The 16,439-nt window shown below is 36.2% G+C and overlaps 1 protein-coding gene across 7 annotated transcripts in view; it reads left to right on the top strand.

Moving 5' to 3' along the window:
• UBR3 (ubiquitin protein ligase E3 component n-recognin 3) overlaps window positions 1-16,439 on the top strand; it is a 124,668-nt gene that overhangs the window by 68,168 nt on the left and 40,061 nt on the right. For 5 of the 7 annotated variants that reach the window (XM_052792906.1, XM_052792904.1, XM_052792902.1 and 2 more), the window contains 6 exons: window positions 1,063-1,212; window positions 1,699-1,832; window positions 5,405-5,515; window positions 7,735-7,947; window positions 8,759-8,895; window positions 14,496-14,581. In XM_052792906.1, the coding sequence (XP_052648866.1) occupies window positions 1,063-1,212; window positions 1,699-1,832; window positions 5,405-5,515; window positions 7,735-7,947; window positions 8,759-8,895; window positions 14,496-14,581 (831 nt within the window). The remainder of the gene's footprint in view (window positions 1-1,062; window positions 1,213-1,698; window positions 1,833-5,404; window positions 5,516-7,734; window positions 7,948-8,758; window positions 8,896-14,495; window positions 14,582-16,439) is intronic. The other 2 variants (XM_052792905.1, XM_052792903.1) reach the window with 1 other exon arrangement.

Raw genomic sequence — 16,439 nt, 5'->3', positions numbered from 1 at the left:
CTCTCCTAAAAGCGGTTCAGCATGAGGACTGTTGCTGCACTCAGGGTTTTTAGGTTCTCTATCCAGCACCTTGGCCTACTTAATCACCAAGATAAAAGGCATGGCTGAAGGTAGGGAGGAAGTGTTTTCCTTTGGAAAAATTACCTTCTAGGAAAGAAACAAAGCACACTTAGAATATAAGTCAAGAGGCTGGCTGTGTTCCTGAGCAGTCAGGAGAGGATCATCTAGTCCTAAGGTGCTTTTCTTTCAAGCCAATAAAGAAGTCTTACCTTTGATTGTAACATAACGTAAAATTGCTTCTATTTTGGTTAGACCCCTGCCCCAAAACTACCACCACTGTCATGTGAACAAAGCTACATCAAGTGCAATTGCTTCGATACTTTGAAGCTGGTCCTTAGCCTTGAACATTTCTGTCTGTGCACCTAGGAAATAATAATGTGGACCATTAGAAAACCAGGTCTCTGATATGTCTTGTTTAGTTTAACATTTACTGTATACATCTGCTGCATAGCATCAGATTACTTTCTTAATGCACCCCAAAATTTTAAAGATTGTCCAAGTTTCATATTAAAAAAAATACTTTCCTTTTTAGTTGCACGTTTCATTTGCCTTGTCTAAGCATCTTTAAGTTATTTCGAAGGTCTCCAGATTAAATTTTTCCTTCTAATTGTTGTTAGAGTCAGTTATGAGCAAATCTGGGTTCAGTAGAGATTCATACTCATTGCCCTTCATCTCGCTGTTCAGAGTTTTCAATATAGTATCTAATGAAATAGAAGTTAGATCTCTGTTTTATAGAAGTTTTAAAGAGATCAAGTTTAATACAAAACTTGAAGTAAACATTTAATTCTACTCGGAATAATTTTGAATATGGGAAAACTTGGACTTCATTGTGTAGGTGTCTTTCTGTTTGAAGCAGCAAGGTAAGTTTCAAGTAACGGTCAATGTTTTACTTGTAGATAAACTAGAGAGATTATTTTGGAGTTTTTTTCGTCACTACCTCAGTGCAGATGCAATTGGATTTCTTTCCCTCTGTTTAATATCAGTTTTCTTATCTTTTTTTAGAATCGCCAGATGCTGATATTGCCATGGAGGTAGCTACATCAGAACAGCATGTTTCTGAGGCAATATATGATTGTGTTATTTGTGGACAAAGTGGTCCTTCTACTGAAGAGAGACCTACAGGGCTAGTTGTACTATTACAAGCATCCTCAGGTATGAATGTGTGACTTGGGCAAGCAGTGTTTCTGCAGCTTTTAATATGTGTGCATAAATACTGTTGTGTCTCATGGAGCCTGGAAAGACAGTCTTCCCTTTTTTTGTGGATGGTCCTCCATGAGCCACCTCTGTAGGTCTAAGGGTACTGAGAAAATTTTTAAATGTTTGGGAAGAGCGTGAAAAGTTTCATTCCCTTCTAGTTCCTGTTAGCTTTTGCAAGCCAGCAGTATATAATAGACCTGCAGGAAAATAGGTACTGAAAGAGAAAGAAAATAAAATAGCCATCAGTGTATCTATATGTATGTATATATACTTTATGTACAAGTGCAAAAGCACAACTTTCAGTATTTAGTTTCTTCAATAATTTTTTTACTGTTTAACAAAGCACGTTGTAGTTACAAACCAGAATTTCCTGTTTGTTTTCTTAGTTGTTTAGCGTATTGTTATTCATTGCAGTCTTTATTGCTTCTTTTCTTCATACAGTGTTGGGACAATGCCGCAATAGCACTGAGCCAAAGAAACTGCCAACTACTGAAGAGGAGCAAATATACCCTTGGGATACCTGCGCAGCACTGCATGATGTGAGGCTTACAACTTTACAGCGATACTTTAAAGATGTAAGTATTTCATATGAACAATACCACTACTTAAGAAAAAATTGTGTAAAAAGTTAAATGAAATTAAAACTTAGAGCCCTCCTAGTTTAATTTCTACATTTAATGAACACTTTGTCACGTTGCAGTAGTTACCAAGTGTTTACATTTGATAGGGTCCTTATTTTCAAATAGTGTCTGGCTTTTCCCTAGTTATATTTTGGCACAGGCATCTAGTATACGGACTATGTAGTCATTTAATATCCATGCAGATGTTCTCTAGAAGATAGTTCACAATTCAGTGTGACCACACAATTGAGATGTGGTTTTGCTGTCTTAGGTATTACTTTCAAAACACCAGTTTTCTCGTGGCCATTCAGAAAACCTGATCAAGGAATTACTCTTAATCAGTTAAAACTATTTTTGGCAGCACAGAGTAAGTGGAAAGAGTTGTTTTAACCTCTAACAGTTTTCTGAGCCACTACAGAGAAGGGGAGGATGAGTGGATGGGAAGGAGGGACCAGCAGAAGACTTCACCCTCTTCTGCTGAATCCTCAACTCTGCACAGCATTACTAAAGTTCAGTTTTACATTAATTGGTATGTTATTTTCTGTTTTGCAGTTCTGTTAGCTGTTCCAAGCAGAGTTTTGCATTGCTTCAGAAAGCCACATTACAGCTTTTCATATTTAATTTTGAGAGCCAATTCTTGTTGCTTAACAGGACTTGTTCAGTTATAGACCTTTGTGGAAGTGCTGCCTGGGACTTTCCTTGCTAGTGTGTAAAACATCCATGTAAGATAATATATAACTGTTCTGAGAAATCATTCTGGGGGAGAAGAATATGTAACCTATGACCCTAAATTAGCTCCTATAGACTAGTCCCAGGTGGCATACCAGTTTTTAGGCAGATCTAACTAAATAATCAGCCTTTAGAAGCTTTAAAGAGGGAAAACTGTGGCAATTTTTACTCTGACATGATTGCTATCTTTCTCATCATCTGTCATCCACAGAGAATTGAAATTTGCCAACTGCAACCAAGCTTGCTTATGTAAAGTAGATTAATTTAGAGTAAATGTCATAATTGTTTTGATATAGTTTTAAAAATTGGGCAATGTTTTCAGAAAAGCATCTTCTCCTGAGGCAAATAGTATACATTTCCTTGCTAGAAAGTAAAACTTCTAAAGATGTAAGCAGGAAATTTATTTCTGAACAAAAGATATTTTAGTTCAGAAAGAATCTGTGGACACGCTTTTCTTCTTTTGGTATTGATGATGTTTGTTTATTGTTTCAAACACTTAATATTTTTTCCTACTGAAGTGATCAAAAACATGAAGCAATGCTGTAGCTGTATTTTTACATGTTTGCGTACTACAAACGGAAGGAGTTCCAAGCAAAATGTTACTCAAAAACTTGATCTCACTGAAGTGTATGTTTCCCTTTCTGTGCAGTAACACTACCAACAGATTAGTCTAAAATATACTGTAATGCAATGAGCAAATGCATCCTGCTTTCAAAAATTCCACCCTTGATTCAAACATTAGTTGAATTAGCTATTTTTGCTTTCAAGTTTCCAGGTCACTACTGTGCTAAAAAATGCCTCTGCATGAAAGAACTAATCCTTAAATTTCTTTTGGCATAAAAATGGAAACATCTCTTAGTGTCTTGAGCGTCCTGTTCAGCTGAGCTAAGCAGTAAGCAGTCCTTTTGTTTATCAACTGTGTCCTTCCCAGTAAGTGTCCTTCCTCTAACAACAGATTTCAGGAGGCAAGAGAATAATTTCTCTTAGATGTGAAAGTTTTAAGTTACGAAACATGATTTAGCTTATTATACTAGAAGAAAAAAAAAATATTCAAAAGCTACGTGCTATATACAGATTGGCAAAACAGGCCAATTCTCTCCATAGAGATTCCTTTTGCACTTTCTTAGCTGAAATTTGATGCTTGCTGTCAGGGAGTAGAGTTCTTGCCCATTAAAGGAAAAATCATTGAAAGTGATTATTTTTAATACAGAGAGGTATGACTAAGGATTAGGAGATAAAACTTCATATACTAGATTGATAGGACTGTTTTCAGAATCACATAGTACTCTAACTAGTAACTTGATATAGGTGTGCTCCTTCCCGAGCCTATGGCTTCCTTTGGAATCTCCTATATTTTTGAACTCAAGAATAATAGAATAAAGCCTTTCTGCAAAGACTTGGGGGTTGGGTTTTTTTCTTATGCAATTGATACTAAGTAGCCTCATTAAATACATGCAATAAAGAATGCTTTTCCTGAATGAAACATTTGTCCTGTGGGGCTTGTCCAGGTATGTTACAAGACTGTGGCTTACTAGTAGTGCAGTCTACTAAATTATGCAGGAACCAGCAGGAGAAAAGGTTTTTCTTGTTCTATGGCCTGAGAGGGTCATAAGAACATTATGAATATCAGGTTGAGGCAAGGTAAATAGGAGCATGTCTTGTAGCTAGAATTTGTAATTTTGTTTTGATCTCCTGCTCATATGCAGGACATCCTTAAAAAATGCAGCTATCAGAGTTGGTTATTCACAGTACCCTGGTTTTGCATCATGTATTAAGACCATTTTAGGGTGAGTCTACACTAAAAATTGTTTTCCAATTCTAGTAGCCATAATTCTTTTTCTGTTCTTTAAATGTGTAACCAGAATGTACATTTCAATCTGTGTATAAAATTATTTTTTTGAGAAATGGAGATTTAATCATAGAATCATAGAATCATTTCGGTTGGAAAAGACCTTCAAGATCATCAAGTCCAACCATTAACCATGCCCCCTAAACCATGCCCTGGAGTACCCTGTCCACTCGCTTTTTGAATACCTCCAGGGATGGTGACTCAATAATTAGACTTACTATAGCTAGGTATTCTGCAAGAGAATTTTCTAGAATTCCTTATCATAAGTTTGCCAGTGGTGACTGTTTTTTCAGTTCATTACTTTCTGAGAACTACCAGTGAGGTAATTTTATTTTTGACATGTGGGCTATAAGTGCAGTCTTCGAATAAGGCCGATGTTTTCAAAACAATCCTAGTATAAAATTCAATTCACTAAACAAGTATTTGTTCTCTTTTCCCTTTATGATTTGTTATATACAATATTGTTCAACAACACATTAAAAACCCTAAGTGTTTACGCTGAATTTTAATAACAGATTGGGGTTTAATTATATAACTGTGATCTTGTTATTTTGGTTACATACAAAGCTGAATGAAATGTATTGGAGCAGTATATTGCTGTTGGACATGGGATAACTTGTACTGTTGGAACAGATGGTAGAGTTAGAGCCATCTTCATGCTGTAATACAAGAGGTTCTTTAAAGAAGTCATTATCTTAAGTGACAAGAACTGTAGAAGTTGTAACTTAAATGTTTGGCTGTTTGTTGGAAAGAATAGCATAATGGCAGCCATGTAAGTTAGCATAAGTAAATACTTTATAAAATAAAATTTTTATTTCTACAGCATGTCTTTTAATTAGATAGCATGCAAATAAAAATCTATATAGTTTTTAAATCTTAAAATAAGTTGTGGTAAATACATTTTTATATATTGTTGTTCTTTTTTCTTACTGTTTCTGCTTTGTCTTAGAGTTCCTGTCTGCAAGCAGTGTCAATAGGCTGGGAAGGAGGTGTTTATGTACAAACTTGCGGTCACACTTTACACATAGATTGTCACAAATCTTACATGGAATCTTTACGGGTAAGTGAAACCAAAGATCATCTATTCTATTTGGATCTGAACTGTTCTTAGTGAAGTCAATTGGATTTATGCTGTTCAGAGGAAGGAATACTGGGTTTACATGAATGGTCAAGATGTTTTCATTATGTTTCAAGAACTGTAGATACTAAATCTCTTATTACATCTTGACGTTATTAACAAAAGTATGTTTGTTTTCAGTTATTCTGATATATCAGAAAAAATACTTGAGTAAATTAATCCTGTTCTTAAAAAATTAAATCACTGGGTTTGGGGGTTCTTTTTCTGGTGTGCATATTCAGGTGAAGCATTTCTTACGCTTTTCATTTCTGTTTCATAGATTCCTATTTTGATGTTTAACATGTGTTAGAAATTACAGAGAAACTGAAGAAAAAATGAGAGGGGAATTTCACAAATACAAACTCGTGCTTTTGGTTAATTCCTAATATGAAAATTCAGTTACAAAAAGTTAGATTTTTATCTCCAGTTATGTATGGTATATGTTATGTATATACATGCAGTTTAGAGAAATGAGTTAAAATAGTTTAACTCTTGTGAATTATGCTTTTTTTTTTTTCTCTCCTTGGAAAATACTGTTGGGAAATTACTGCTATATAAGGTTTTAAAATATGGTTTGATTGTCAAGCCTCAGAAATCATTGGCTAGAAGAGACATCCTTATTTTCACACGGTCTCGGTAAACAGGGTGGTGTTCCACTGATGTTGCTGGCCTCCTTCACCCCCCTCAACCTCTTCAGCCCAATTGCAGATCTTCTGAATGGCACCGCAGAAAGTTATCACAAGCTCAGCAGTGGTAGAAGTTATCAGATTTTAAGCAATCATTTCTTTCTGCATTATTTAGTGTAATAAAATAAAGACTAAATGATGACTTCTTGTTCCATTTGAAACTGCTTTTTTATTCAAGATTACTTTATGTGATATTTCTTTAGTTTTATTTTTTTTGTACGTTTTGTTGATTTGTTTCCATTTTGAGAAATACTATGAACAATGCTTTCTATTTTTAGAATCAGCTTTGGTCATACTGTGAAATTTACCTCTAGAGAAATTGGAAGCTGTTCCACCTTTATTGGATCTCATCATGAATTGTTCTTTTCCATATGACTGTAAAGATGCTTTCAGGGGTAATTGTGTTGTCAAAATAATTAAATATATAATATAAATATAATATAAATAAATCTGGGCTTTCATGGTAGAATCTAATTTTACAGAATTTTGGAAAAGTAATCTTTGGCATCATATAGACACTGAACTCCCTTTTCTGGTGGATTCTTACTTGAAATAAACTGTTAATTCCATCTCATGATATTCTTGAAGATTTCTAGATTATTTAAGTGAACTTTTGATCCTAGCATGTATTACTACTACCTAGATGACTGGATAATAATTTTGACTATTCCTGGCATTCTTAGTACTGAAATAATTTATATAGACTTGTGTTCATCTGAGTAAAACATTTATTTTTACATAATATAATCAGAGATCAACATCCAGAACAGTATGTAAAAGTAGGCTCGCCAGAATGCCTCAGCATTCGGGGCTGATCGCTTGAAGTTTAAATTATAGTCACTATTATGTTAGCAGTTCTCTTCTCCCAGGAGTGGGAAACCACTGAAGCAATTCACGAAGCTGAAGCAAGGTTGTTTGCCAGTAACAGAAGTACTCGGGAGATGTCCCCACTTCCCACACACGTGCTTCTGTGTCCATTTTTTGATCCTTCATGATAAAGAAGAAATAATCAGGGTTTTTGTCATGCTGCCCTCCAATGGCTACTTCACTAGGTTTTTCAGCCTGTACTACTTCTGAGGAATAACTTCAAATATTTCTCATGACTGAAAATAAAATTGCCTTTTGATAAATTAAAAGGTGTTATCAATGGAGTCTCAAACTTTATTAGGAATTGCTAGAAAGAGACAACACATGTGAAATGTTCAAAATAGCCCACTGATGTATTTCTAGTTTATTATGGGGATATTGTTGGCAATGAAGAGTACTTAAAAATTAGGAAAATTAGTTGAGTTGGAGGATTGTAAGATAGTCTCTAGTAGTTAAGACCTTTTTCACTAAAATGAGGAGCTATTCCAATTATTCTTTCTTTACAGTTTTTGGTTTTAGACTTAGTTCTTTAGCTATACACCTGAAATATCAAACTAACAATTATAATCTCTTGCAAATTTCAGCTACGTCTTCTTTCTTTTCTTTTAGAATGACCAGGTCCTCCAGGGCTTTTCAGTGGACAAAGGAGAATTTACCTGTCCCCTCTGTAGGCAGTTTGCTAACAGTGTTCTTCCTTGTTATCCTGGAAACAACATGGAAAGAAGCCTTTGGCAAAGTCATAGTAACAAGTGTATGCAAGATCTTGTACAAGAGGTGGAAGATCTTCAAGAGCAGCTGGGAACTTTCCCAGTAAGCATCAGTGTAAGGCAGAAAGATCCTTGTTAATTTGCCTCTACCTTTCAGTTTTTACATTATGTTGCATTTGTGACCTCTTAGAAACTCAACAACCTGGGAAACTTCATTTTCTTCTGATATGGAGGATAACATACTATTTTTTTTTTCATATCAAGAAATTTAAAATATTTGCAGCACTTATTGCATTACCTATTAAAAATATACAACTAAAAAGCTGAGAAAATGCAATTAATAGAATTTTTTATGGAGTACATTTTCACCTCTCTCCATAGTAATTTACATAGAATTGAGTCATGTAATATAAAATTTGTTTATCGTTTCTTTACAATGTAAAACCACAAATATCCTTGTAACTGGAAGCTATTTAAAGAATGACTATTAAGAACATTTTAAGGTATGGATTATTTGTTTTACAGAAGGAGCAGTTTGCAGATGCTTATGTATTGCAAAGCTTCATGAGGTCTTTCTGAATGATAGAATTAATTCTATTAAATTTTGCTAGCATTCCAGTCTTGATGGAGATACTTTGTGTTATTTTCGCATACTTATGCAATGCAAGTATACTTCAAAATAATGCAAGCAGTGAGGTTCTTGAACTTAGGAGATGGACAAAACAGTGATGTTTTCATATTCAGAACAAATCAGAATAACTTTCAGAATATAACACTTCTGTGAGACAGAATATTGGCTTTTAATGCATATTTTTTCATAACCTGCAAATGTGTTTTTATAAATATGAAAGTGCTACACTTTGCGATCAGCTAGTGCATTTCTTCAGGTAAAATTAACTGATCTTCTTTTGTGTCTTTGTTCATAGTCTGAAACCAATCTCAGTAAAGAAATGGAATCTGTAATGAAAGATATAAAAAGTACCACACAGAAGAAGTATACAGATTATAGTAAGAGTCCTGGATCACCTGACAATGATTTTCTGTTTATGTATTCAGTAGCCAGGTGGGTATTTTTCTTCTTTTTGTATTTTTTCTTTTGTGTTTCTCACTAATGGTATTACTCATGAGATAGTTTTCTTCTTTAAATAAATAAATAAAATTCCATCCTCTCCAAAAAGTACTTTTTGAGTACTTAGTACATTTGAGATTACATTTTCTGATTTTCACATGCAGGCATATGCAAGATGGAAAGATATGCCTTTCAGTTCATTTTTAGTTCATGCAGCAGTGACACAGAACCTGGAGAACATTTTGTCTTCTGCTTATTTAGTTTTCTTCTTTAGTCAAGGTTTTGCATTCCATATATCAAAATTCTGTGTTGAATTTCTTTTCCTACCTTCCTTTCCCAAACTGTCAAATCTTCTTTACTGCTATTTAGCAGAATGAGATTATTTCTGTATCACTGCCATATTGCTGGTTTTTAAATCACAAGGTGTTTTTAATCTCTCTGACAGATATTAGTTTTATTTACTTAAATGGGGATCACAGAAGGAGCCTTTTCTACATCAGCAGCCAGGAATATCTTCATGTGAATAAGACTTCTAAAAAAGTGTCAAAAGTACCAGCATTTTCTGCATGATGTTTCATTCCAGTTTTATAGCTGTCAGTGTCACAGACACCTTCTCCAAGAAAATCAAACAGTCCCTCCTTCCATCTATACCGTTAATGTTAAGATGCTCCGAATGGTTAATCTGTTCAGATTTACAGTAGTGCAGGGTTTTCCCATAAGAAGAAGCTGAAATACTCATTAAGCAAACAATTTTCTAAACTCTGACTTACTGAGGCCTGCAGGGAGGGTGCTGTCTGCAGGGAAAGTGCAAGCATACAAGTGGTATCATCCAGTAGCATTTTTTACTGCAGTTTCATAAACTCCAGTTGCTGAGTGTCTTTAGTAGACTGGTGTCTTTAGTACATAAACAGTGGAAATACTCAAGATGTGGCTTGGCAGGACTCTGGATAATCAAATCTTAAGGTTCAGCATTTGACAGAAGGTTGGACCATCTAATCTCCAGAATTCTCTTCCAACCTAGACTATCGTATAATTCTATTAAAAGAAATATTATCTGTATTCTTTAAGAGTATCTTAACTGTGCCTTGATTAAGAAGAGCGATTAAATTTTATACATAGCAAGTTAAAAGATTATTCTGTATTACTTTAAATAGTATATGTTATACAGGGATAAATAATGTTGAGATTTTTAGCAATGATGTGTTTGCTCAATACAATTTAATACCCTTCCAAAAATACAAAGGACTCAAAATTAATGTTTCCCACATAAGAAGTATGATTACTTGTAACTGTAACTTGACATGCCATTTAAGGTACAAAAATGGTGTTAGAATTTATTTCTGGGTGTAATGTTATATAATTTTTAAAAATGCTAGCTAAACATTTTAGATATATCTATATTTTATTATTTTGATATTAACACCCTAAGCCCAAAATTTCTGTGTTCATTCCAAGAGTTAAAAATACTTCAAACCATAACAGCATTTCATTCCTGCTTGCACTGCTAGAGAGAGAAATCACGGTTGACCACTAAGATTAGCATATGCCACCTGTACTTGTTGTGACCTCTTCTTGTTAGGTTAGACTGGTGTCAGCAATTTTCCATTTATCCATGGCTGAAGGATTTCGGGGGTTGGATCCAACCTTCTGTATTTTTACCATAACTCATAAGATCACTTACGAGGGTGCCTGGCAGATCCGCTACAAAATGGTTAATTTCTCTTGCCTTTTAATTCATCAGTCCAGATTTACAGGCTTCTGCTACTTTATAATTGCATGAGAACTACAGGTTAAAAAAAAATTAAAACTTTTTAAAAGACATTTTAATATAACCTTGAAGTTTGTATTTATGGAAATAAATATGTAAGTGAGCTGGTCATCTCCCAGACTGAAGAAGTTTTCTTTGTATGATTTTAGTATGTTTTGTTTAATTGTAAGTATCCAAACAATGGACTATCCACAATTAAACACTGAAGTAACTGGCTTTCTGGTAGTTATTCCTGTCATTCAGCCTGTTTCTTCCTTATTTCCATCCAGTTCTTTTTGAGGTAATGATATCCTTGTGTTCCTTACCAACCAGTTACCTTTGAGCATTTCTAACTTCATGTATTCTGAAACATTTCGTTGTTTCTGGTCAGACTATCTACAGCTGTTACTCATTTGTTCCCAGTATTTAATCTAACATACAGATAAAGTGGTCAAGATGATAAGTAGCCCCTGTTTAAATAAGCATTTGAATGCAATGATATTTTTGACTCCATATATTTGCAAGTGAATTAAACACTCTTAATCTTCCTCTAAGTCATGTTCCATTTTCAACTGGAAATTGACATCATCTGCAGTCTTCTTAAAAGATGCTAGTTTACAGCTGGAGGCCAGCTTTGAAGTGGATTTCTGCATGCTGGAATGGGAATACTACTGGTTAAACAAGATGTAGCCATTTGCCACAGCTTATCCTTTCTGCTTCAGGAGAACAGGAACTTCCGTTTCTTAATTCACTTTTGCTTACCCAGACAGATGTCACTGGTAGCAGAGAAAAGAAATTACAAGCAAATTCTTTACCACCTAGTGGGAGAGCTAGCCCCTGTCTTTTCCTAGCAAAAGAGGCACTCAGGGTCTTGCCATTCTGAATTGTGTGCACAGCTGGAAAAGCAGCTCCTTAGGTACCTCCCCCTTTCCCTACAGTCTTACCTTGTTAAATTTATGCCCTTTTTGTATGCATCCCTCCTTGTCTTTGCTGACATTCGTGAGATTAGTATAGTGTGTCATTCACAAATCCTGTGTGCCTAGCTTTAATTTTAGTAGGTCCACATTCATAGCATTGATGACTGGCATTTGTGGCAGTATCTTGGAGGACTGTTTCTGTATTGCATAGCAATAGGTCTTGTGTTAGCTGTGTAAACAAAGCTTTTGGTTTTGCTGTCAGCTATGTATAGAATAATATAAGAACCTTGTGTTGTTGCAGTCTGCGTCTCAGTATCTGGGTTTTTTCATGTATGTTGTCTTCGTAAAGGGGAAAAAATGGTAATGCTTAACTTGATTCTTCTGTCCGAATAGAAAGAGGAGGTCCATCCAAATATGTTCCCTTTCTGGAAAGGGCATTGTGTTTTTACTTCCCCCTACTCTGTCCTGATCTGAATTCTGAGAAATATGCAATCACCCTGCCCACCCCCAACAATGTTCCTTTAATGAAGGCCCGCAACAAGGGATGAAGTAAGGCTGTTCTTTAATCAGGAGTCTGCACAGCTGAGCAAAGTCCATCTTCTCAGGTTTTTTCTTTGAGTGAGGAAGATAAAGCCAGTGTTCTACAAAATTTGTCGCTCCAATGAATGACGCAAAGATTTCTAGATAGAGGAAACAGTCGCTCATATAGATTTTCTTTCTCCTTCTCTTTCTTTCATGTTGAGGGGGCTGAGATAGCAAAGGATGCTTTCAGAGATGACTCAGTGATCCCCTCTTCTATCAGATGCCCCAAGTTTTTCTTCTTTGGTGAGAGAATAGGCACCGAGAGCTCTGCTTTTCTTCAGTAGAGGGCAGATGGTACTCAGATCCTCAAGGCAGAAGGGAGCTTGAATTAGGGAGGAGATACACTAGTCTCTTTCAAAAATGATTTAGGGCTGTACCTGATATAGAACATTTTATAAAGGAGAAGTGTTCAGTTTCACAGAAGATGCTTTCTCTACTGTGCACTTTTATGCCAAAGTTTAGGTATGTTTTGAAAGAGATTTCTTAGAGGAAAAGGTTAATATTTACATTTCCAAGAAAGCTGAACTACAAGGTGCTGTCTTTGAGGAGCTGGGGGCAATGAAGAAGTGTGGGAGGTGTGAGTTGGTATGATATGTGTGATGGAGTGTATGTTTCCAGAAATCTCTCTCCTTAACGTTCCCTATAGCAAAAAGTACTATATAACACCTCATACGTATCAAGAAGAGTTTTTTCAGAATTGTCCCTGAGGTTTGTTTTATAAAATTGTGTGTATTTCTTAGCGAAAGGGAAGTTGAAAATTCTAGATCTAGAAAGTTGTTCTTAGACATTCAGGTAGTGTTTTTGATTTAAATCTTAATTATCTTGGTTTTAATGCAAGGCTGCCATTAATTTTGTTCTACACATTAGTTATCAGAAGGTTTGTAGAAATAAAACATACTGGTTTTCTTTATATTCTCACGATGAACTAGCACATTCTGATCTACAGTTGCTATTTTGTCAACTAATATGAAATCCCTGTCCCTGCTTCCTTGCTGGTAGATTTTTAGAAGTTCAGTGAGCACTGCAAATCGCCTGAAGAGTGGAAAATTCCCCTGTCACACAGATGCCCTTATCAGCAGCAACCAGATGGAGCTCTGAGCAGGCACATTATCAATGTTAAATTGCCTTTTCTGAGCAGAGGGGATTAAAGGATTCCTTCAGAAATGGGTGGCATAAGCTGCAAACTTATTCTGAAATGTTACTATTTTAAAAACATACAAAAGTATCTTAACAAACACTGCATATCAAAAATGTATTAGTCTTTCAAGCTGATGGAGCTGAAGTTCTTAAAAAATAATTTGTTTTGAATAAAATAATCATCCTGTAGTTTCTTCTTAAATATAGGGGGGGGGGGGGGTCTTAGCTTAGATACATTATGTGCCTAAAATTATAGAATAGAATTTTAATACGTATTCAGTTGCATTATATTGAACCTAAAATTGTTTGATTTTTAGTTAAAGGACAAAATATGTTTAGACTGAGCTTTGCAATTTGCATTAAATTAGCAAAATAACATTTCAGAATAATACTTTAATTAGAGATGTATGTTGACTTACTAAAGCAAGCTCTCAGAGAACATAATGTAAATTGTTTGCTCCAAGTCTTGGGGGTAAAAGATAATGCAGTACTGAAACATCCAATTCCAAAATTAAACAAAGCTATATCGAATTTGGCCTAAACAATTGGTGCCTAAGTATCAGATTACAGTAATACTAAGAAAGCAAGCATCAATGTGACATGCAGAGATTTGGTGACACAACTCCTGTTTCATACTAATGAGCTGCAGTGCCTGGCAGTGTTTCATTCAGAATTAACCTCCAAGGCTTTTATTAACTAACCTATCTATAAAGGTCAGTGCTTCCATTATAATTTAGGCTGTTTTCATACTTAGTTACTTGATGGCATATCCATTGTACTGTCTGTTTGTTTAAAGCAAAACAAAACCCCTGCCAATAAAGAGAGCACTTTTTAGACATATCTGATTGATTGAAATTTAGCCAATCTGTATATTGTCTTTTCAGATTTGCACATAAATTCGCATATTATCAAGGGGTTCTGTGTGCATACAGAAAAAAGCCTCACAATTAACATTTTTTTTATTCTTAAATCACAACTGTAGCAGCTCTCTTAATCTAGTACTTGCTAATCAAACCACTTAAAATCACATATGGCAATATCTTGATAAAGTTTGTTTTATTCTGAGTCACGTTTTGGCAGTATCTCACACTAAAGATTAGTTCACAGCATTCTTTTATTTAGTGTATGCTGGGAGTTTGTCATGACTCTTTCATGTCTGTAGAAGCTTGAATAATGCTGTTCCATTCAACACTGTTACATTTTTCTTGCAGAACAAACTTGGAACTTGAGCTGGTCCATCGAGGAGGCAATTTATGTTCAGGAGGTGCAAGCACAGCTGGGAAAAGATCATGTTTAAGTAAGTTTTGTGTTACAAAGTGCAATATAAATTATTAGAGTATTGAATAAAGATGTCTAGTTCTTTCCTTCCTTTAAGAACCTTTTCTGCCATAATGAGTCTTTGGGTTTTGTTGCAGTTTGAGAAATCTGAAATAATTTGCACAAATTATTCATTAGAGCTGTTCATGTGTTATGAGTATAATCTATTTAGAAATCAATTGTCATAGTATCCATGTAATAATTTTTAATAATTTCCCATTTTTATGAATAAAACTAGAAGTATTTTAAGGGTAAAGCAGGAAAGCTTCATTTCACCCTGGCTGTTGCTGGTAATAGTAAAGAAATTTGTTTCTCTTGAGTGCAAATGTAGCTCATGACTAGGTCTCATACTTAAAAATCTGCAGCTACCATGTCCCATGTCTTTAATTCCCTAGTTCTTTCTCTGACAGGAGAGTTTTGCAAATTTTCTTTGGTAGAAACTCTCAAATCTTCATTGTTCCGAAACCTTTAATATTTGGCAAATAAAGCACTTCTGGTTGACAGAAGTGCTTTTTTCTTAACATAAAATCTTTTAATCTTTTACTGGAACGTAAACTGTTAGGAATGGACAATTTCTTTCATCAGGAAAAACTGGAAAGCCTGCCTGAATACTACTACTACTAATGCTTGTTTAGAGCAAGCTTATGCAGCAGTAGCAGCAGATTCAGTAGTAAAAATGTCATAGAATCAGAGAATCATTTCGGTTGGAAAAGACCTTCAAGATCATCGAGTCCAACCATTAACCATGCCCCCTAAACCATGCCCTGGAGTACCCTGTCCACTCGCTTTTTGAATACCTCCAGGGATGGTGAATCAACCACTTCCCTGAGCAGCCCATTCCAATGTTTGACAACCCTCTCAGTAAAAAACTTTTTCCTAATATCTAACCTAAATCTCCCTTGCCTCAACTTGAGGCCATTTCCTCTTGTCCTATCTCCAGACACCTGACAGAAGAGACCAACACCCACCTCACTACAACCCCCTTTCAGGTAGTTGTAGAGAGCGATCAGGTCTCCCCTCAGCCTCCTCTTTTCTAGACTGAACAACCCCAGATCCCTCAGCCGCTCCTCATAAGACTTGTGCTCAAGGCCCCTCACCAACTTGGTTGCCCTTCTCTGGACACGCTCTAGCAGCTCTGTGTCTTTCCTGTAGTGAGGGGCCCAAAACTGAACACAGCACTCGAGGTGCGGCCTCACCAGTGCCGAGTACAGGGGAACAACCACCTCCCTGCTCCTGCTGGCCACACTGTTCCTGATACAGGCCAGGATGCGATTGGCCTTCTTGGCCACCTGGGCACACTGCTGGCTCATATTCAGCCGGCTGTCAACCAGCACCCCCAGGTCTTTCTCTGCCAGGCAGCTTTCCAGCCACTCTTCCCCAAGCCTGTAGCACTGCATGGGGTTGCCGTGACCGAAGTGCAGGACCCGGCACTTGGCCTTGTTGAACCTCATACGATTGGCCTCAGCCCATCGATCCAGCCTGTCCAGATCTCTTTGTAGAGCCTCCCTACCCTCAAGCAGATCGACCCTGCCTCCCAACTTGGTGTTGTCTGCAAACTTGCTGAGGGTGCACTCAATCCCCTCATCCAAATCATCAATAAAGATATTAAACAGAACAGGGCCCAACACTGAGCCCTGGGGAACACCACTTGTGACCCGCCACCAACTGGATTTCACCCCATTCACCACTACCCTCTGGGCTTCTCAAGGAGTATGCCATGAGAGAGAGTGTCAAAGGCCTTGCTGAAGTCTAGGAAAATAACATCGACAGCCTTTCCCTCATCCACTAGGCGGGTCACCTGGTCATAGAAGGAGATCAGGTTGGTCAAGCAGGACCTG

Source organism: Harpia harpyja, chromosome 7 (assembly GCF_026419915.1).
Source record: "Harpia harpyja isolate bHarHar1 chromosome 7, bHarHar1 primary haplotype, whole genome shotgun sequence".
Lineage (NCBI taxonomy): Eukaryota > Metazoa > Chordata > Aves > Accipitriformes > Accipitridae > Harpia > Harpia harpyja.
The sequence above is the reverse complement of the archived record's forward strand: the minus strand, read 5'-3'. Positions and strand labels throughout refer to the sequence as shown.